This window comes from Phalacrocorax carbo, chromosome 4, assembly GCF_963921805.1.
Source record: "Phalacrocorax carbo chromosome 4, bPhaCar2.1, whole genome shotgun sequence".
NCBI lineage: Eukaryota > Metazoa > Chordata > Aves > Suliformes > Phalacrocoracidae > Phalacrocorax > Phalacrocorax carbo.
Genome location: NC_087516.1, coordinates 27,406,864 through 27,429,114, shown reverse-complemented (window position 1 = coordinate 27,429,114; position 22,251 = coordinate 27,406,864). Strand labels below are relative to the sequence as shown.

General features: G+C 40.0%; 2 protein-coding genes across 5 annotated transcripts in view; one reads left to right on the top strand and one right to left on the bottom strand.

Moving 5' to 3' along the window:
• Window positions 1-11,757, top strand: part of ATP8A1 (ATPase phospholipid transporting 8A1) — a 125,469-nt gene extending 113,712 nt beyond the window's left edge. For all 4 annotated transcript variants that reach the window (XM_064449359.1, XM_064449360.1, XM_064449358.1 and 1 more), the window contains 4 exons: window positions 555-643; window positions 1,048-1,140; window positions 6,742-6,833; window positions 7,159-11,757. In XM_064449359.1, the coding sequence (XP_064305429.1) occupies window positions 555-643; window positions 1,048-1,140; window positions 6,742-6,833; window positions 7,159-7,256 (372 nt within the window). In that variant the 3' untranslated portion in view covers window positions 7,257-11,757. The remainder of the gene's footprint in view (window positions 1-554; window positions 644-1,047; window positions 1,141-6,741; window positions 6,834-7,158) is intronic.
• Window positions 11,758-15,734: 3,977 nt separating this feature from the next.
• Window positions 15,735-18,484, bottom strand: SHISA3 (shisa family member 3). The gene is made up of 2 exons (XM_064449356.1): window positions 18,131-18,484; window positions 15,735-17,150 (listed from the first exon to the last, which is right to left on the bottom strand). Exons 1-2 carry the CDS (start codon window positions 18,414-18,416, stop codon window positions 16,699-16,701), a joined length of 738 nt encoding a protein of 245 aa, XP_064305426.1. The 5' UTR covers window positions 18,417-18,484; the 3' UTR covers window positions 15,735-16,698.
• Between the last annotated feature and the right edge of the window lie 3,767 nt (window positions 18,485-22,251).

The window sequence follows — 22,251 nt, the reverse complement described above, 5'->3', positions numbered from 1 at the left end:
AGCAGTTTGTTGGAAAGGAGTCTGTGGCAGTGTGGGAACTGTGGTACAGTGAGTTCTCTTGGAGATAACTTGGATCCAAGTTACATTCCAAAATGATTTTAACAGCGTCCAATATCCACACCAAGGATCAGGAACCATTATATCCTGTTAGGGTTGATTGCAAATAATAAATTGTGCTCATAACATATTGACAAAGGTTGTGTGGGTGGGGGATGGGTTTTCAATAAATCTGATTTTAATGGAAGTGTCTACAATCAGCATAGTGGTGTGGAGCAGGGTTGTGGAGGGGTAGATTCCCTCTCTCTCTCAGAGCTAAGCAGTGTGATATTTCTACCAGCTTCTTAACATGAATTAGTGCTTACTATCTACTGGATTTCTATAGCAACTGAGGGGACTTCAGGAAAGGAGTTAAAGTTTTATTTCACATTAGAGAGTCTCGAACGGTTCATTTAAATTTGCTTTTAATACCCTCAACCAAGTAATTGATATTTCTAAGGATTTTTTCCTAAGTTCTCGTCATGACATCATCACAATTTCTGCTTTTTTCCCTCCAGGCAGCTATGATGTTCAGCTCTGGAGTGTTTTGGATGGGACTTCTATGTATTCCTATGACAGCTTTACTTTTTGATGTAGTATACAAAGTGTGAGTACAGAAATGCAGAAGTTTACAGGAGAAAGTACTGACTTTTAAATGTGTGTTCTAATTACTGATATATGAAAAGTAAATGAAGATCAGCTCCAGTGATTATATAAAATTATTCTTCACCTTCTCTGTTTTTGACAAACTTTATTACAAGTGTTACTAGTATTTTAAATGTTTCAATAACTGTATTGTCTTTTTTATAAATATTTGTTGTTTCTAATTTGCAAGAACAGCTGATAAAATGTATTTAGACTTGCTTTATAATGCTTCTTCTTGTAAAGCTTAATTTTAAATCTTCTGGGAAAATGGATTTGTAAATGGATTTTGTTTATGTAAGTGTTAAAACAGCCTGTTCTTTTACTTTCAAGAGGAGTAAATCTGGCAGTATTTTATATTACTTACAGAGTAAAGAGAGCTACTTTTAAGACACTGGTAGATGAAGTTCAGGAGTTGGAAGCAAAGTCTGAGGATCCTGGGGCAGTTGTGCATGGCAAGAGGTACTGTAAAAATCTGTAGATCATTGTCTTAAAAAAAAAAAAGCTAAATATTTTTAGCCTTATACATGTATCAAAGACAGAAGGTTATTTTTCAAAATCCATACAAACAAAAGGCATCTGTAAAGAGCTTTCAGGTCTCCTGAGCCCCTATGTTTTTTCATATGCTCGGATGTAGGTTTTTACCAGAGGCTTTAACTGACGTGTTTCTTTGTAGCTGACTGTTATGTCTCTAATTATTACGTACAGAACAAACTAGAGGTACAATTTTAATTCTGTCACTTTTGACTGTGTGAACAATTAACACAAAGTGAGTTTAAACCTGCATCATTCACTAGTAGAGTTATAAATTGGTCCTAAGCACAATAAAAAAATCTTAAAAACCTGCTTGGTAACATAGGGGAAAACAGCAAAATCTGTCTACATTTCGCTGAAATTGAATAGAACAAGCTGGCTTTGTATCTAATGCCACTCCAGAGCAAACAAATTTGACTGACCCATATAAGGTAAGAAATAATCTTAAGACTCCACAAGAATGCCCTTGTTACATCCTCCTTCATGGGTCAGGCAGGTAATTTGAAAAGGGAAAAGGTAAAACTCAACAGTTGGACAATTTCTTCATTTTCATGAGTTTTGTGAAGTCAAAAAAAAAAGATGAAATTGTTGATATTTGATTTTCCAGTTCTTTCCTTCCTTTGGACTGCTGGTTTTTCAGTGTCTTCATGGCAAAGGGCTTAGCCGAGAAGGCTTTTTTCCTACTAAAGTATGCATGGAAAGAGACCAGAAAAAAAAGACAAACAGACACTTCTTTTATTGTAGGTTCAACTTTCCAGAAGCACCTTTTGTTCATAAAGATACTTAAGTTCTCTTTCTCCTTCAATCTTACTGTATCCCTCCTCCAGTTCTGTGGGAATCAGCTTACTAGGATTTACCAGGTTGAGACCAAACTACATCCAATACCAAGGTGATGACCACCATTTCTAATGGGTGGAATATTCAGCTTGTGTGAATGTTTGCTCCTACTTTTCCTTTCTTTTCCTAGAAATTATTCTCATTAGAATGTTTTGTCTCTAGTGGAGTTCATCTTCCCTGGTACCATAGACGAATACTAGGGGAGGTACCATGAGGCCTGGAAGCTCATTTGACCAACTGTGGAACACCTAGTCTAGCATGGTGGGCTACGTAGGAGCACATACCTGCATAATGTCTCCCACAAGGCCCTATATGCTGTCCTTGTGGCAGCAGCTTCATTCTGGAAATACTGCAAAAACCCCCTAGTTGATGATGATTCCTGCATTGAGCATACACTTCTTTCATCACTGCAAGACCCAGCTAGTGCTTGCAAGAATAACTTCTCTTACCTTCAAAGGTGATCTGATTGTATGGATGCCTCTCTCCAGTGGCAGTGCTCATTCAGGCAGCTTCAGGGCAAGATCTTCCTCCAAATTAACCAACTCATATATCAATGTGCTGAACTTTGAGCCAGAAGCAGTCTGTGCTGTGTGCTCTTTTGCAAAGGGCAGAAGTTGTAAAAGATTGAATTACAGAAAAGAAAGCAGGCATTAGTACTAGACAGTGCTAAAAGGGGAACATCTTGTGGATGTAGAAGTAAGGTAATGTACCTTTCTAGTGTTCCATACTTGCATTCCCAAGACTTCTCATTTTACCAAATTCAGCTGTTTACTTTAGTTGTCTAGGCAGCATGCTCTTCCTTCATCCTGCAGAACGTCTTTTATCCAGGTAAAAGGACCTTGGTGTTTTCACCACTAGTTTTATAATTCTCTTTTTATTTCATAATTAAGTAGTTAGGAGAGCTTCATGAAGGTTGTTTAGTGACCTGCCAGAATGTCTGTCTTAGATGAATTCTTTCTCCACCAAGTTATTTTTAGACCTGTATTCTTTGAAGTATACAAGCATCCACCTAACATGCAAATTGATGTTAGACATCTTAGTATCTCTTCAGGATTTATTCCCCCCACAATTTTTTAAAATTATATCTTAATTCAGGTAACAGAGTCAAAACTTCAGCCTTTATGGAGAAAATAGTCTTTGTTAAAGAAATGGCCTGATGAACTTACTTGCATCTTCAGAAATTTGATTGAAATATTGTAAACATTTTTGAGTCTCCTAAGTTGCAGAAGCCTGGATTAACTAGTTACCAGTGCCGAGTAAGTAACAGATGTCCTCTACATCTGTTTTAAATATGTACACGAGACTTTTTTATTCTTGAGTTGTAGTGCTTTTCCTGCAAGAACAAATAGTTATTTTTGACAAACTTATTGTGTATTCTTCAGCACCAAATATTTTTCTAGTGTGCATACCTCTGGAAGTGCCTTTTTATGTTGTAGCAGAAGAAGGGATTTGTTCTTATGAAATGCAAAAATAACCTAAGAAGATATAAATCACCGTTTCATTAAGAAGTAACTGGGAAATAGCAAGAAAGATACCTCAGGAACTTTACCACTCTGTCCATTCCCATCTTAAAAATACAACACAAAAATAAGAGGCTCAGCTTCCACAGATAACAGGTCAGGGTTCTACTATTGGCTAGAGGATGTAATCAGACAGTATCTGAATGGTTACTTAGAAGTATATTAGTGTAATTTTTATGGCTCTTTCTTCAGCTAGAATATATTTGTTGCAGGTTTTTAGAACTGTGTTGACCTGATACTGCATGCATTTACATATAGCTAAGATTGTAAGGCTTTACCTTTTGATGTTTTCCTATCAAACAATTGTAGGATGGGAATTTTCTATTTAAATTCTAAATTTGCACTTTCAGCCATTTTCTTAAAATCTTGAAATAATTTTAAATATTATTCTCCAAAGATCTTTATTGTACTTTAGCATATGCTTTGAAAGTAGGACATGCTAATATAGTCTTAAAATCTGACATCCCTTGTAATTTTCCAGTGCTGATTTGAAAAGGTTTTTAAACTGTTATCCCTGAAGGCTCAGGAAGAGCATTCCTATTGTACCCAGCTGTTTTAGTGTGTGTAAGGATGTGTAACTGGATTTTTTATTCCCCAAAACTGTCCAAAAATACTTTACTCTGTTCTTCTGTAGGCAACACTTTGAAATTGGTTTTGTCACATATATTTGTCAGTTAGGTAAGAAAATATCTTGAGCAAGAAGGTGCAAATTTTGCATGGTCACTTTTCCAACAGAATGTAAATTTTCATGTTGAAATGCTATTGACTTGAGGGTGCCTTGGTAGCAAAAATAATAGAGCAGCTTCAGTGGATTAACAAATTTGTGCCACAAAAAGTATGATTTCTATCATTAGAGCCATTGTAATTGAAATGCCACAAAGCCATTTGTACTTAAAATTGAAATGAATAAGGTAAAATGAAATGGTTTTTATATAAACCATTGTTCAGAAACAGTTTTTCTGATACCTTGTATATTATGCTTAAGCAGAAACAACAATATTAATACTTACTACAGAAATATTTTTACTGGGTTGAATACTACATAGACTAACAATAACATGATTAACAGCCCAAAATTCTGGAAATGTCTTTAGATATATATACTGCAAATGCTGCTTTATATAATCATTGTTTTTCATTCAGTCAACTTGGAAATTATTTTTAGACCTGCTAAGTGGTTGGTCAGGAATATATAGAGTTGTGATTTTTTTTTCTCTAAATGAGATTAATTTCCTGTGGATGTATACATTTCGTGTTCAAAAGTAGTTAATATTCTGCTTGTCCATGTAGGTACACATAATGACCATAGGCATTTAGTTACTGTGGTTTATCATTGGTTAATTATGAAACCGTGCTTTCTTGACTTTGCAAGTAAATTTTTAAATATGCTTTTGAATGGGAAACAGAGTGGTTCATAATATTTCTTTTCTGCAGTATTTCTTCAAGTATAGAAAGAGAGCAGAATTTAATAGCTGAATAGCTGGAAGCACTTTTCATTTTCCAAATGTATTTCCTACTTTATTTGTATTTTCTGTACCAGCAATCAGATCTGTGCAGTGGAAACTTAATTATACATAAACTAAGAAATGTGCATACTTCATGTTCTTGTAAAACTTAATGCAGTATTTTCAGTGCTTACAGTTTAAGCAATTTGAACATTTCATTCTGGAACACAAGCAAAGAATAATGATGGTACCAAAAATGCTAGAACAGGCAGTTAGTCTCTCCAGTTTAAGGCAACTTGATATATAAGAAGAATACACTCACCGAAGAAAGAATAAGCATTTCTAATTCAATGGTTTGAATGCTAATCTAGTAAGGGAAGTAATATAGTTCCATTCGTTGCACCACCTAGTCTGGTGGGTAGCCTGGGAAGGTAAGTCTGTTGAGCTAATTGACAGTAATACTAAAAAGTAATTTGACTGATCAAAACACAGTAGAGTAGGTATGTGAAATCTGTTATACTTACTATGTCCTTACACAAGAGACAACTTTCATAATCTAGCAAAACTATAACAAAATCAAATCACTATATACTCAGAATAAATGTAAGATACTTTTTTTTTAAACTCAACTAATTTTTAGACCAGATCACATGGGGAGGGACTGGATTTTTAAGCATTGGAAATGTTTAAATGATAAGTTGGAAATGTTTACTTGACAAGCTCTAATTCACAGTGAATATCAAATTTAGAGGAAGATATTGAAGGTTTTGTGTGAGTTTTTTAATGTAGTCCCTTGCGTATCTTTAATATGTTATCAAAATTGTCAGATTTTGAAAGTTTTCTGTGCTATGGCTAGTCTGTCTGTTACTTATTTAGTAATGTAGGATCCTATCTGAGAGAACTGTAAATGTAAGAAAGATGCACAGTAAGGAAACCTGATACCTTCACTACTCCATTCACTACAGTTTGCAGCATTCAGCTGATGCCAGAGTCTCAGTTTAAAAACTGTTTAATACTCCTGTTTTCTAGTTGGGCTTAAATGGAGAGTCATTTGGATCTCATTAAAGCACAATAAACATATAACACAGCAGTCTCAGTACTGCTGAGAAGAAAGGAGATGGGCTGAAGTGACCAACCTCTACTAGTAATAGGAGTTTATTATTTGGGTATGATCTCCAGAAAAACACTGTCTAGAGTTTCACGGGGAATACACCTTGCTAGAACACTTTTCTGTGTTTCTGTACGCACAGCTGATGGCCACGAATATGACCTTCCCTCCATCTTCTTTTCCCATCCCTTCGGGGTACTGTGGCAGTAGAGGCTAGTAACACTTTCTTATTTAGGAAAAGGAAAGACTGTAATTTGGCCTGGCACTAATCAGGCCGTGCCCCATCAAGGAAGCCAGTGCCTTGCCTTTACACTGCGTGTTTCCAAAGGAGTCACGCTCAAATGTTTGCAATATTATTAATTTGTATTGTCAGCACACAGCAGTGCTTCAAACAGATGTTTTGCCTGTATCGTGATGGGCAGGGATCTGGACTTCATAATCTGCCCTTGCACACGCTTTTAATCATTTTCTTAATAATTAGTTCAGGCACAATTAAAAAAGAAAAATGGGAATGGAGACTTTTCATTTGATAATTAATTCTAATTTAACAGACTCGAAGATAAAGGGATACTGCAATTAGTAAGTAGATATTTTTCACACGTGTCCGCTTTCTTTCTAGCTTAACTGAAAGAGCCCAACTACTGAAGAATGTTTTTAAGAAGAACCATGTGAACTTGTATCGCTCTGACTCTCTGCAGCAAAACTTGCTTCGTAAGTGTTCACTGACAAATAAAAGTTAATAATATAGATGCAAAATTCTACCTTTCACTGTGTTTGTTTACAGTAAAGATGCAGTATCCTAAACCCAGTAGATCACGTTCTTTGGGTAGGTTTCATTCCTAAGGAACTGCACAGAGTTCTTTCTGCCATTTTGTAATTGCAAAATTATGTAAGAAACAGCATGGTTTTTCTACTACTTAGTGCTCAAAAGAGATTTATTCCCTTCTACTGACCTTTGTTAAGTTGTTTTTATTAAAGCTATAACAAAAAATCTGATGAAAATTTAATTGGTTTCTATTTTGTTTTATATCTGCAGATGGCTACGCCTTCTCTCAAGATGAAAATGGAATTGTGTCCCAGTCTGAAGTAATAAGAGCTTACGATACCACAAAACAAAGGCCTGAGGAATGGTGAAGGAACACTGCTCAATATTTAGGCCTTAGTAGTTACTTCTGTGAGACAGACTACTAGATCTTTGCTGGAAGCTGCGACCATGGCCCAGTTATCAGAGATCTAAAGATCTATGATGGTCTTGTTCCATAAAGTTTGGATTTGTGTATTCAGTAGACATAAGCACTGTGCAACTATACTGTAACACACCATCTCTAAATTTTTTGACAAGTATTTGCTTAGCCTTTGTAAACAGATTGGAATTTACCTTTATCTTGCCAGCTTGCTTAATTTACAATGAGGTTGAATCAATACTGATCATATACTCAGAAGGCAATGGTCGGATCGCTGAACATACTTTACATTGACAGACCATTAGCATCTGTGAAGGTTTTTAAGTGTTAATATATTTAAATACAGTTGATAACAAGCCTTTGATTTCAACAAGTGCTGAAAAAAATAGTATCTTAATGGTGTTCATTCACCTTCTCCGAGAAAGATTTTGAGTCAAGATGTTTGTAGATGTTTGTGTCAAACTAACCTAAAAACGTTTGCCAAAGAAGTTCCATAAATGTTTTCTGTTGTTAGAAATAATTTGAAAGGTAATTAACTCCAGTCCTGATCTCAGAACTGCACGCTTGAGTCTCCACACTTGAGGAAAAAGATTTACAGTACAACGAGTCTAATTTGAGTGGCCTTTATGGCATTTGCTTTCAAAACTGCAAGTCTTTGCACCTTTGGCCTTATACAAGCTTTTCCCTTATTTTCATTTAGTATTGCATATGTTGAAAATGGCTGCCACCTTGTAAAATTGAGTACACATATTTTTGTTCAATTTTTTGATAATTCCTCTGCCTTACTTCCCTTCAGCAAACTTTAATTATTTTTGTGATGGTTAGTTGTATCTGCTTAATCTGTAGGTTCAAAAGAAAGTTTGTTTTAACTTATTTTTTAAAAATAATTAAACTTTCAACATTTTTATACTAAAATTATTTGAAATGCATACGTTGAAATAGAGAGCAAAGCATGCCCTTCATTAGTCTGTGGTATGTACTGTTTTATTTGCACTAAAGCCACTTCCTATAAAGGTGTGAAATACATTGCAGCAGCCTCTTTACAACTTACTGGTCATGCAGAATACCTATATACTTTCACCTTTAATTAAAGATGGAGAGGAAATGACTGCAGAAAAAAAGATACACACCTCGTTTAAGAAAAAAAAAAAACAGAGGGAGGTGTTAAATAAGAAGATTGTGATAACTTTTTTAAGTAATCATACGTGGTATTTCCCTGCTTAAGGCACAACAACCATCAAGTTTCAAAGTAAGAAAACCTACTTTAACTTCAGAATTTGATTAAATCTTGTAGTATTTTAGTCCATGTTTAATTTGGAGTTTAAAAGCCATCATAATTACATTTAAACTACATTTTTCTATAGTGGCAGTTGGTTTTATTTTTAAATACATTTCTGTGCATTACATAGAAATTATCTTTTTTTTCTTTGAATGGAGATCAACTGTTTGGAAAAGCAGAACAATGACACCCCCAATGATCTGTTAAATTAAGAATTTCCTCTTTGGTCTCCAAATCTCCCACTTTCAACTTAAAAGTAACAAGTCACCCAATCCCATCTTTTCTCTGCCCTCCTTCATTAGTCATATACTTACTGAAGGTGACTTTACCTCCTTGCCTTTCGTCTAACTAAACACTTAACATAACTTCATTGCACTCTCCAAGTTTCTTATGCTCCATTCTAACAGAACCTTACAAATACACGTGGAAAGCCCAGCAAAAGGCACTATATGAAAGTACATATTTAGGAAGGCGTATCAACGGGAAGGCAGTCTGCATTTCATATGCATGTTATGCAATGTCTTCCCCTCACTTTCCCGGAGTGATCTTTAAACAGAAAACAGAAGACACAGGGACAAAGGGAACGTATCCCACTAGAAACAGTACTGCCAGTCAGTCATGCAGACAAGAACTGCCTTCAGAAAAGCCATTTCAGGCATAGATAAATAGATGGATCAATATGGGAGGGCCAAATCACTTGACCTAAGGCAAGAAAAAATTTGGGGGCATGCCCCTTTCCTAAAATGGGGGTCCCTATTTTCTGGCATCCAAGGGACAATGACCAACTTCAAAACATTTCTGAAATTAACCATGACACTTTTGCTCCTTTATAATCTTTCAGTGTACTTAACTCATCTAAAACAACTCAATCCATACGTACTCTCTTTATGTGTAAATTTTTAATTATTATTGGTTTGTTCTGAATGGTTTAACTGCTGATTTTGCAGACGGGACATGACGACTAGAATGCAGTGTAAAGTATTTACAACGCGAAATTACATCATCTCTTATTCTTCCTATGAAGTAAAATTCTGTCTCATCATTGTAATACAGTTTGTGGAAAATAACACGCATATCCCCAGTTTAACTAGCTTAAGTAAGAAAGCAACTGAAATAGCTCTAATATCCTAAATTTAGACTGTAATTTAAGGTTTTAAGATAGTTTTGTCACAGCATTTCATCCTTACATCTTTACAGAATTTGAAGTCATATTTCACAAGAGGCATTTTTCATTTTTATTACTTCTCATGGGTTTTTCTCCTGTCTCCATACTTTTCTAGGCACTGTATATTATTTACTGTCTGGTAATTAGTGGTTGGAAGATACCACTTCTTGGAAACAGTAAAAAAGACAATGTGGCAATTCTAACTATGTTTTTTGATTGCTCATTCAGTTCCATTTTAAAATGTAAGACCGTTTTAGCTATGTGTGCCCATTTTTAAATCAGGTCAAGTACACAATATGCACTTTATTTTCCTGTTGAGTGCACAGTAGTATAATCTATTACCATCCTGTTAGTCCACCATATCTGTGTTAAGATAAGGGGATTGCACAGATGTTTATTTAAAGAAAAACAGTTTAGGCAAATACGGTTGTAACAATGCCTCTGGTCTTATTGTTTGAAGATTCACATTTGTAGTAAATATAGAATTCGCATGGACTTTTCCATCTGTTTCATGTGTACTGCGTAACAATTAAAAGTTAGTATTAAAAATTTTGATCAAAAAGTTGAACCAGTGCCACCTAGAAATTGGATATCTTATATAAATACTGTTGCTTGACTATTTTTAAATATATACATATATATATATATATAAATGATTCAAAAGAGTAAATAACAGGAAACAAATTTTAACAGACCTATTGATAATTTGTATTTGGAATTTTTTCTTGCCATTTCCTAATTTTACACTTATTTTTGCAAAGCAGTTTCAACAGATTTATACTTAGTCATCATTCTATTTGTATAAAATGATAAATGAAATATTTTGAAACACTAAGAGATAGCTGAAAATTCCTATACGTCCACATGCATCCATAAAATTCACTGTGTTACAGCGATGCACATTACCTGTCTTAAGACTTCTTTTGTTACATTTAAACCCATCTTGAATGACGAGTAATTTGGAATACGTGTTAAATTTAAGGAGAGAGGTTATTTCCCTTTTTTCGTATGTATTGTGTAAAAGCGCTTGTAGTCCTGATGAATTTATCATTCTGTCTGCATGAGGCAATATTTCTAAGTGTTCTGAGGCAATGCATGGTGGTTGCTGTTCCCTGTTTTTTAATGCCTTCGTTAAAAGTCTGCTCATAATATATCGAGAAGCTAGCGCTATGTAAGCAAATGAGTTGTCAGTTCAGCTTCCCTGGTACTGGATGTTTTCACTGGTAACAAAACTCAACAAATGAGTTTCTCCTTCCCCTCCTCTGCCCTCACTCCCCCGGTTTCCTCGCTGTTAACCAATAGATCTTTATTAAACAAAGGAATATTTTAGCATTCCAAACCTGGTTCCTGCTTATGCAAACCGTTACTCACATAGGCTTCGACTGGACTGTTTGTGAGTATAAGGACTACTCATCTGAGTAATGATGTGCAAAGCTGGGCGCTTTGGAGGGTCGATACTTTAACTTAAATGAAAGCATTTCCATAGAGAGAGTGATTTGTAATTGCAAAGCTGTGACCAGAACAAGTGTTTTTTTTAAATCATGTTTTATGGTGTTTCTTTATTGTAGAATAGAAGCCATGAATGCATTAATATTGGTTTTCTACTTCAACTTAATTTTTCATTAGGATTTTCAGTGTTTGGTATGTATGAACCGCTGCGGAAAGCGGTCAGTCTGTAATAGCAAAATTTGCATTCAAGGTAAAGTGAGGTTTTACAGCTCCACTAAGCCATTTCTGCTGAAACTCTTGTGGAAATTATGAAGCTGCATGAATGAAGACTTTTTGACTCGGTGTTTATGGTAGTTTCTCAGGTTTCGTTTTAACTGGATGTTAAATGCACTGTGTTTTATAAATAGTTGTTCTCTTTTAGTAACACATTCAGTTCTATGCAGTGTTACATGTCATTTGGCATTTGGTGAATGTGCATGTTTTGAACTGCAAATTTTAAATGTTTTGTCTTTTAATTGTTAAAAAAAAAATGAATAAACTTTGCCATTAAATGAAGAAGGTTTGTTGAATTGATTGGTTGCAAATGCTAGGGATTACTTTCGAAGGAAAATGTATATCCGAACCCTCCTGGTTTTGAATTCTTTAAAAGCAGACATACCAGAAATAGCACTTCACACATACCAACGAATTCTTACATTATTAGGGTAAACTGAAAAAGTAGAAAATGGTTTTAAGGTTTTCTTAAACACCTATTTTCAGATCTCTTTTTTAGTTCTCATGTGAAGTCCAGAAAGAGTTAAAAAAAAGGGGGGGGGGGGGGGGGGGGAGCATGGGAGCCTGCAATTTAGTTGTTTGCAGCAGAGCCATAACATACTGTATTTTGAAAGAGAAGTATGCAGTGCAAGAATGGTAGAGCAGGAATAAAGAAACATCTCATTTTTCAGAAGACAGTGATAAATACTGTGTCCTCTGGCTGTGACCGTAGCAAGTATTTCTTTCCCCTAACAGTGCCCACCCACTGAACAAAAATCAGTGTATCCAAATCTAAACTGTTTTGGTTGTAGATAGGCGGTTGATTCTTTATATACCCTGGACGACTAATTTATTTTGTAGATTTTGTGTTCTGTCAAGGCAGGTTCAATAATAGATGCATCTTTCACGCTGTTAGTTTCGTGATAGCCAGTCTTTAATGGTAGAGCTGATTTAAGGAGATTCCACCGCATGGTATGTCACCACCTCTGTTAAGCTGGCATCCTGAGGCCATTGAAATTATTCAGGTTATAATCCAGTTTATAATGACCCAGGCTCCCTTTCAAATCCCTTCCCTCCTTTCTTATGGCAAATGTTATTTTTAAGCTAAATCATTTCACTAACCTAATTTACACCACAGTCCCCTGAATTTCCACAAGTCATAGAGGGAGAGAACAAAAAGACCTGAAAGACATTTCTTATTCTGCCTTTGCTAATGAAGACAGCACAGCGTGGAATTACAGCCTCAATGTAATTGCAAATCAAAAACTGTTTACGTGAGTATTGTGGAGCAGCAGCCCCCTCAAAAGCAGAAAGTCTGTTCGGAGGACTCCAAGTCCGCACAGCGCATCGCAATACGCAGAAAAACAGCCAAAAATGGACTCCATATCCTTAATGTTACTGTCAAGATTTAACTAAACAGTAGTGATAAAGTGATTTTGAAATTATCTTTTTTTTTTTAATTCCAGTGGGATTAATATTACAAATAATCCATGATCTTACATAGCCATATACCGTACCGCTTACCTAGTTTCAAATAAAATCCTTCAGACTTTCCTGCAAGTACGTGTAACATTTTCTCTACCACTGAAGAGATTTGATGCATTTTGGAGATACATAAGAAACACAACGTGTAGAAACACAAAAGAAATGGCAGATCTAACTCGTGTCACCATTATTCTTTGCCCACGGAAGTCTTGGCTTTCAGATGTGCCATTACCAGTTAATGCAATCAAAGCATTTTTGTACATAATGTGTGTGAATTACAATAATCAATTTACTGTGATTTTTGTTTCATTTTGTTTTATTTTAGATTGGCGTCACTCTAGTAAAATGAGGATGAACTAACGCCATTATTACAAAAGAAATAGTTAAACCTACCGTGTTAAAAAATACGCATGGCAGTAAAGCAAGTACCGTGTAAATGTTACTTCTGCTAGCAAGCGATTTCTTTTAGTTCAAGCATAGATCTAGCCCTTCAAACTGTTTCATGAGTCATTAAAACTGTATCAGAATGCCATTTGTGTTCTGTCTGCAGGTGTTGGGAAAATTACTGTTTTCTATAAATCACAGGGGCGTCAAGTGCCAATACGTCCTTTTCGTTAGGAAGGAAGTTCAGCGTTCTCACCCGCACACTGAATCCATCCGGGTTGGAAACTACTGGCACAGGCACCAAGCACTTTGGTCTGTGGGCTTGTATTCTGGCCACCTGCCTTCAGCTGTATAGGTCACTGCCACTGTAGCTGCCTGGACAATAATTTATAGATTCTTCTTAATTTATAGACTATCTATTTACAGCTGATGCATAATCCCCACCTCACCTGCTTTACAGGTAACCCAGTGCAGCTATTTTAACTACACCTGACCCTTCCCAGCCTTAGACCCCAGTCTGCAGGATTTGTGGCACTCTGGCCACCGATCTGTGAAGTGTTTGCACTCTATAAGCTTACAGACTTAGAGAAGTCGATTCAATGAAATTATTCCTGTGTGTCAAGTTCTTCGAGCATTTTATGAGGTCAAACCCATTATGCAGCATCAGGGGAGGAAAGGAAGGAGCGCAGAGGGGTCTTCCCTGCTAGGCTGAGTATCACACCACATGGCAACCTGCACAGCCTCTACTCGGGCTGAATAGTCATTAAAATCAGTAAGCCTTTACGCAAGTGTAACAAAAATCCATCCCTGCATTAAAACATGAATAAATCTGACTGTAGAGCGCACTAAGGCCATCATCATGGTGAAGCAGCCTGGCCTGGTCAGTGCACACCGCCGAAGGGCAATAGGCAGTAACTGACTCCAGCTATGGCGTCTCTGTGTGCAGCCTATCTTGGGAGAAATACACTAAATTTCAGCTACCCACCACCTGTGTCCGTGGCTCTGGTGACTAATCACTCTTTAAAGGAACAGAGAATTGCACCTTCTTAACTAGAATTGATCCAGTGTCTGCTTCCAGAAGGATCTGTGTTGCCTTGGTTTACTAGATTAAAAAAGGTTTCTACTAATTGAAGACTTAGGATATATTTGTAAAAAATACAGCCTAATTGTTTTTCTATCTGCTTCTGCTGTGCACAGGAATGATCAGCAGATCCTGCAGGATGCTGCCAAACAGCAGAGCTGCTATCTGTTGCAACATTAAATGATCTTTCCAAAAAGTTACTTGGTGAACGGTCCTGTATTTCTTATCCATTCAAAATGTGCAGTGAAAAGAGTCCTATGAACCATCATCAAGGGTGGGCAAAAACCTACCCACCCCCTTCCTTGAAGACTGTTTCTTAAGCCTTGCAAGCCAGCACACTTACCTTTCAAGTAATTTCCCAAGTACTCCAAATCTACTTCTTAGATTTTTATAAAACATATGCTGCTGTGTATCTTTATTTTAGTTTGTAATTAACAATTACAACATTGAAGCTAAAGCCTATTCCTTAAAACATCATCATATAAAAGTGGTCTTTCTGCTTAGAAACCGCATCTCCAGCAGTGATATCAATTGGATTGTAATGTTAATTATGCAATAAAAACATATTAAAAGGGTTATTTCAAAATATTTTTTTCATAAATGCCAAGATACTGATTGTTAGATATTTGCCTCGAAACAAAATATATCCAACTCTTGAGGAAGAACCAGCGAAGCTTTTCTAAAATCCAGGGAAGTACACTGTAACTCAGAATAGAAGGGCTGTAAGTTTAATACGCACCGGTATGCTAGTACTTGTGAAATAGGTCGGCTACAATGTACTTCAACAGATCCTACACACAGGGAGCTCAGGGCTGCTAACATAGGACAGTTCGGCCTCTGGTGTTGTAGGTTCTGACACACAGAATTACTTTGTTTGTTCACAGAAATAAGTATACAGAGAAGCCCTTTAACGACTGCATTTTTCCCATGTATTTTCCATTGGCTTGCTGCATGTGTCTGGTTTATATGCATTTTTTTTCTTCTTCCATTTGGTTTGTTGGTTTACTTGGGTGAAGGAATGTAGAAGGGCAAACAAAATTTATTCCTAGGTCAGGATGTTTTAAATTAAAATACCCAAATAATCAGTGTACTTTTTAACCACATTTTTATCACAGTTACATATAAAAGACGTTAATTGATCTATTAGTTTGCTCTATAGTCAGAATTTTATATTATATTAAATCTGCACAACAGGTGCAGTTAAAGATGTAAATCGTGTACAAAAGGAAAATGAACTATTTTTAACAGGAAAAAGAACAGTATAGTTACACCATCAAAATGAAAACTTGCTCATCAAACACCGCCTGTACAGAGACATACAGATGACACAACATTTCAACCACACAGTTTATTGATAATCTTTTTTGTGTGTGTGTGTGAGACTACTAAATAATTAGTCTTGTCATTGCTGTAAATACATTTTAAATTACAAGCTTGTCTTTACATTTTATACATGGCTAATTTTACAAATAGAACTTTATGTTCGGTTTGTCCAACTTACACACGTTGCTGAGCGAAAAGCCAACAATAAATACTTCCTTCTGAAAAATATTTGAATGTAACACCATTTGTAGGACTTCGTGTGGATAAGTTTTTCGTGATATTGCTGAATACAGTCTGCTTTTCTCATAGATAATTATTTGGCTGCTCGGGATTGGCTCATTTCCAACTAGCCTAATTAGTACTTGTTTTATCTACCACAGTTAAAGTTTACTAATGCAAATATGCAGTGTAAGTTCAGGTATATTATGTGTATTTAAAAAACCTTATAGATTTTGATATCTGTAGTAAAATTCTTCCTCTTATTCTCATTGCTCATGGAAGTGGGAAGCAGTCAGCTGTTTTCAGAATCCTCTTTAGTAAATATTACTCATCTCTTACTTCTCAGGCTCATTGCTGCTTTACAGAGCTAGTCTGATTATTACCAGTGGAACGCAGCCACCGTTTGTTAACCAAGCTAACAGCATTTAGGGTTAAAATGTCATTCATAACGCTGTGAAATGAGTACCTTTATCCCAAAATGGTTTTTCTACTTGTCTCTGAGCACGTTCTGCACAAATTAGGCTGAACGATCAGAGCCGTCAGTTTTTAGAGCAACTAAGTTTGGAATGTTTTACAATTCATTTGTGTGATACAAGTTTGGGGAGTGAGATCCCAAACGAGACCTTGCACTTCTCAAGGGCAACTCACCCACGGGAACGGTTCTGACTCCTGCAACCCCAGAGCATGTCAGCGTGACGCCCAACAGCAGCAGTCCCTGCGCTTCCGAAGGCTTCGTCGTTTCTTGACAACGCCTTTCAGCTCTGGCTAAAATCGGAGCAGCTTTTTCCAGCCAGGGCAGGCTCTGGCTGGAGAGGGTACCCAAAGTACGGCGGCGACATCAGAAATCCTGACGGCTGGGTCAGGTGCACTGCATGGGCTGGCTGGAAGCAGCCAGATGTGTACGGGGGAGGTGGCGATGCCACAAGGCACCCTGGCTCTGCCCGGGGAAAGGAGAACCTGCGAACTGAGCCGCTGGTCGAACTGGAACTTGTCGCGGTACTCGACTGCCTCGACGGCGTCCTGAAGCTTGTCGAGGCCAGGATCATGGGAAGAGTCTCGGTCTGATAGCTCCGCAGAGAAAACCGTATTGGCTGCGACGGTTGTTTAGGTCTTAAACATGTGCAACAATAAACGGCTACCAGAGAGCCCACGATAATGAAGGCAATAAATATTGATCCAACAATGAGGAATGGAACGTAGATTGGTTCTGGGAGAAGAAAGAATAAGAAAAGCCGCACACGTTAGCCCACGGAAGTAACAGGTCTGCTGCGCAGAAACAAACTCCACAGAGTTTACGAAGCCCCACATCGTTTTGGCCCCACTAACACGCTGAGCTGCTCAGAAGACAGAGCTTCCGACTATTACTATTAGAACAAAATCAAAGTTAAACCCTGTATGTACCAGCCAAAATTTCTTTCTGTTGACAGTTTTAACAGCTACCAATGGTAAAGGCTGTCTACGCCGTGTCCCGTTTGCTGGTTGTAGTGAGATTTCGCTCAGGGATCGCACTCCTCTCCACCTCCCTCACCCCCCAAAACTGTCGGGGCTGTCCAGTGTAACCGCTTGAATCTGCAGGCGAAGCTCGAATGCTGCAGATGCTGTTAAGTCGCTTCCACTCCTAAGGTGGAAAATGAGCGCAGAACGTGTGACTCGGGGAACTAACTCGTCTCCGTGTGCGCTGCCGGATTTCTTTTGTTTGAAAACCTGCCGGCCCCCCGCACGGCCGGGTTGTGTCGGCCGAGCGCCGGAGCCCAGACTCACCTCCGGGAAAACCAACGTAAGCTAAACAGACACAGGTAAGTTTGCCGATGCAACCTTTACAAATGCGCCTTCCGCTTAGGATGGATCCAGCTGCTGGGGCCCCTTTGTGACCGTGCGGTTCCGACAGCAGGCGCATCCCCGGGCGCCGGCTCTGCCTCCCGCCGCGGGGCCGCTCCCGCAGCCGTAACGCGCCGCCCGCGGCCCCGCACACCCGGCGCCTCCTCCCTGTGCGCACCTGGAGCCGCGCCCGCCTCCTGCCCACCCGCCGGGCTGAGCCGAGCCCGGCCGGGCCGAGCTTAGCCGGGCCGGGCCGGGCCGGGCAGCCCCGCAGCCGCCGCGGGGGGCGGCCGCCGGGCTCCGGCCGGGGGGGATGCTCCTCGGGGGCCGGCTCCCGCCCGCCCCGGGACCCGCGGGCCGGGCACTCACGGGCGGTGACTCCCGGGTCCGGGGGCTCCCGGTCGTTGGTGCAGCCGCCCTGCTCCAGGCGGGCCTCGGCGGCGGCGCAGCAGTAGCGCAGCGCGCAGGAGCCGCAGCAGATGGTGGCGGCCGCCGTGTCGAAGCCCTCGGGGCACTGGAAGCCCTCGTGGTAGCCGCCCTGCCCGTCCACCCAGCCGTGGCAGTACTCCCCGCCGCCGGGCTGGCCCCCGCCGCCGCCGCCCAGCAGCCCCAGCAGGAGGCAGCGCAGCAGCAGCGCCCGCCGCCGCCCCGCCATCGCCCCGCCGCCGCCGCCGCCGCCGCCGCCCCGCTGCCCGCCCGCCCCGCCGGGGCAGGCAAGGGGCGGCCCCGGGTGCGGTGCGGGGCCTCCTGCGCCGCGTCCGGGGCGGGGGGGCGGGGGGGACAGCTGCCCCCCCCCACCCCCCCCCCCTCCCGGCCCCCCGCAGCCGCGCCCCCGCGGGGCCGCGCCCGCGCTCACCTGCCGCCCCCGGCCCGTCCCCCGCCGCCGCCCCGCTCCTCTGCCTCCGGAGCATCGTCCCCGCTCCGGCCCCCGCCTCGCTGCCCCCCGCCCCGGCGCCGGGGGCTGGGCCGGTCCCGCTCCGTCCCTGCGAGCCGCCGGGAGCCGAGCCTGGAGGGAGCGGGCTCTGCGGCCGGAGCAGCGGGTGCTGTTCGTGCCCTGCCGGCAGCGCGGGCGTTCAGCCTCCGCGCAAAACCGGCCGAGCTGAACCGCGGGCATCTCCCCCTCCGGCACGCCTAGGCGGGCCCCTTGCCTCCCCGCGAGCCTGGCGCCCAGAGCAGAAGGGATCCCTGCACAGGCACTCTGTTCGAGCAGCCCTGCGCTTCCAAGAGTTAACTACACAAGCACAGCGTAGGATTTATTACTAAGACTCTTTGCTTTTTATCCCATTTCCTTTCCTCGATACTTTTTATGTGCAAAGAAATAGCAGTATATCCCCGGAAGATTTATAGCCTCTTTTAGTCAAACACCAAGCCCGTCACCTTTATTTTCCAAAGGGAGAGGGCGAGTGTGGGGCTGAGGAGGAGGGACACATCTGTTCATATGAGCGTCTGATCCTTTTTCTGCTGGAAGAATAATAGCAAGTCACCAAGCATCAGGAAAACCACAAAGGGAACTGCTTATTCATTTATTCTAGAGAAGAAAAAAAAAATATTTTAAATGAACTGAGCAGATTTGGACTTCTGGTTTAAGCAAAGCAACATTTCTTTAAATGATGTCTCCCCAGTGTGCTATCTAAGAGGCGCTCTGCTTTAACAGTGAAAGTGCTTTCGAAACCAGCATTACATTAAAGTTGGGCTGAACTAAAGAATTCATTTTTATGGCATCTGAAACTTCCTGCCATCATTTACCGCTGGGGTATGAATATGTATATCGGAGTCTGACCACTTGTCAAAGATTTTGAATGCCCGTGTCACTAATTTCCAAAGTTGGCAGGTTTAGTGAAACAAAAGGAACAAAGTGTGCTGTGTACCAGCAATAAAACTGTGCGCAGAGAACCATCTATCAAGACCTTAGTCTTCTGGCCAACCCCTAAATACAGTCCACAAGCACAATATTTGTGTTTGTTTTTCTTTTAACTAATCTGTTCTCTTTTTTTTTTTCCCCTCTGACCCTTTTTTTTTGTGTGTTTTGATTTCTTTAAGTATAACCAGTACTACAAGATAGGAAAAGCGAATTTTAAAATTATGTAAATGCAAAATGTTTTTCATGGCTTTTTAACAGGTGTAGGTATAGAAATAACAAAATCTGTTATTAAGGAAAAGAAAACAGATTTTGAACGTGAAGATGTGATATTCTGTCCTCTTCTGCATTTTCTTTTCGAAATAATGATGTGAATTAAACTTGTGCCAGCTGTCCTGACTCTGAGTTCCCAGTTTTTATAAGCCAATGTTAAATATTAATATAGTATTGCATTTACTTCGCTGTGGTTTTAGAGCAAACATAGCCTCCATGGAATGTTTTAAAACGTATGACTTTTAAAGGCCTAATCCAGCTTCCAGGAAGGTCAGAAGGAATCTCTTTGTTGACCAGGATGAGGCTTGGAGCAGGAGCTCGGTGAGGTCTGCGCGGTGCATTCAGCTGTCCTCAGGTGCAGAGGCCAGGGGCAACAGATCCATCCTGTCAGATTTGCAGAAAAGCCACATTTGGTACTAATTGCTAAGTGAATGTGTCACAGGTCATAAAAATGTTGACTTGGTTAATTAGATCACCAGCTTCCAAAAAAAAAGAGATCTGAAAAAAATCATTCTGATACAAGGATACAGTTCGAGCTGCTGCAGGAACTGCGGAGCTATTCTTCTGGGGTGAAACTGGGGGAGGGGGGCTCCCAATCCACAGGCATCGGCAAGGTTTTGACCTGGGTTTAATTCTTCTGCGTTGCATCACTAGTGCTTGGGTTGTTAATAAAAAGTTTGGGTTTGTGCCCCCCTTTAGGCAGAGGCCACTCTCTGCTCCCCTCTTGTGCAATCCGATGGCAGCTGTACAGGGTCTCCAGCAAACCGGCGCAATTTCCCTTCCCTTTATTTGAATCCCACATTGCTCCATCCTGCAAGAAAAATCCTGTAAGGGCTTAAGTATTTGCTTGAAAGTGCATATGAGGTTGGTTTATTTTTGTGTGGATAAATGGCATTTCACTCACTCGAGTGGATTTATCTCACTTGTGCCAAATAAAAATCAGAGGCAGATTTCAGCACGGCTCTTGCAAACACAGCCAACCTTTAAAGTTTGAAGATATACGGGCAGTTTTCCTACGAAATGCTGAGGTCTTAACTGACTTCTTTGGTCTTGTTTTTTGCTTTCTCTGAAATGCTGACACAGTCTACAGAATGTGGTGTGACTCCAGTGGAGATAAACTGGGTTGCTCTGACCCAGAGAGACAAAAACCTTCGCTCTGCTCCCCTCGTGTACAGGTTGCATCTGTGCAGCCACATCCTTAAAGAATCTGAGATACCAGTAGATTCATTTGCATCTGTTGATGTCATAAATATTAAACTAAAGCCACAAATAATTAAAAATACAGGATAAATTATCATGCAGGCTGTTGGTGAGCATCCTTTATCTGCAGTTTGAGGACATCAGGTGGCTCCGAGGACCTCACTTTTAGACTGTTTTTTATTGGGTAACGTTCCTGCAAAGTACTCACATTACTGACATACTGACATAATGTGCTTATTATTTATTCTTAGCTGAAGCCTTCCAGCTTCCAGGTGATGTGTCATCATTAATTTTGAATGAAAAACACTGTTAAAAGCTCGTATAGCTATTGGTGTGATTGCTGTTGTTTATAAAGCTTAGTATTAAAACTAATGAAGGTGAGATTAGTCATATAACAGGCAGAGAAGATAATTTCATTGTAGTTGAAGGTATTATTTACCAGGCTTTTCTTACTGTCCCCACAGCAAACCTATGGGGAGAGCACATTATCGTAAGTCCTCATCAGCTTCAGTGCAAGACCAAACAATTTTTCCTAAACAGCTTCTGAAATCATTGCATCCATGCACACAGTAACTACCTCCATTCTGCCAAACTGATTGATTGTAAAAACAGGTATTAAAATCTCCTTAAATAGATTCATAGTCCCTAATAACAATTTTACTGCGCTCAGTTCTCTGGGTTTGGGCTTTTGTTTGCTTGTTTGTTTGTTTTCTTTCTGTTTTCACTGTGAAACTTTTAGGGTTCCTTTAGAGTATAAAACAACTCAGTGACCCATGAAGCTCTAGCATGAGAGCCAATCATATTACCATTGCAGGCAGGGACTATGGATGTTAGTAAGGCCCTGGGACTTCAGTTTGGCTACCAGAATTGGAGCAGAGACTGGATCTTCCGTACACTCCTAAGTAATGTCACACTTCTGTCTTGACTAGGGTAATGACAGATAGGTTTAGCTCACGTCTTGCTTGATGTAGCCATCAGGATTGCTCATTTCACCCTGGCTCTTCAGTAAATATTGTCTTGAATTTCAAAGAACAAAAAGGCTAAATTGAGTTACCAGCTTCTTCTGTTTTTACAGCCTGGTGCAAGCAGATTTCCCTTTAAAAAAAATAATAAAACCCCTTACCACCTAAATTGCCAACCCTTTAGCTACATGAGCTGC

Excerpts from the sequence above, each read along its gene's own strand:
- SHISA3 (XM_064449356.1), bottom strand. The coding sequence starts at position 18,416 with ATGGCGGGGCGGCGGCGGGCGCTGCTGCTGCGCTGCCTCCTGCTGGGG. Across the intron at positions 17,151-18,130 it reads GGACCCGGGAGTCACCGCCC|AACCAATCTACGTTCCATTC; the intron begins GTGAGTGCCCGG and ends TTCTTCTCCCAG.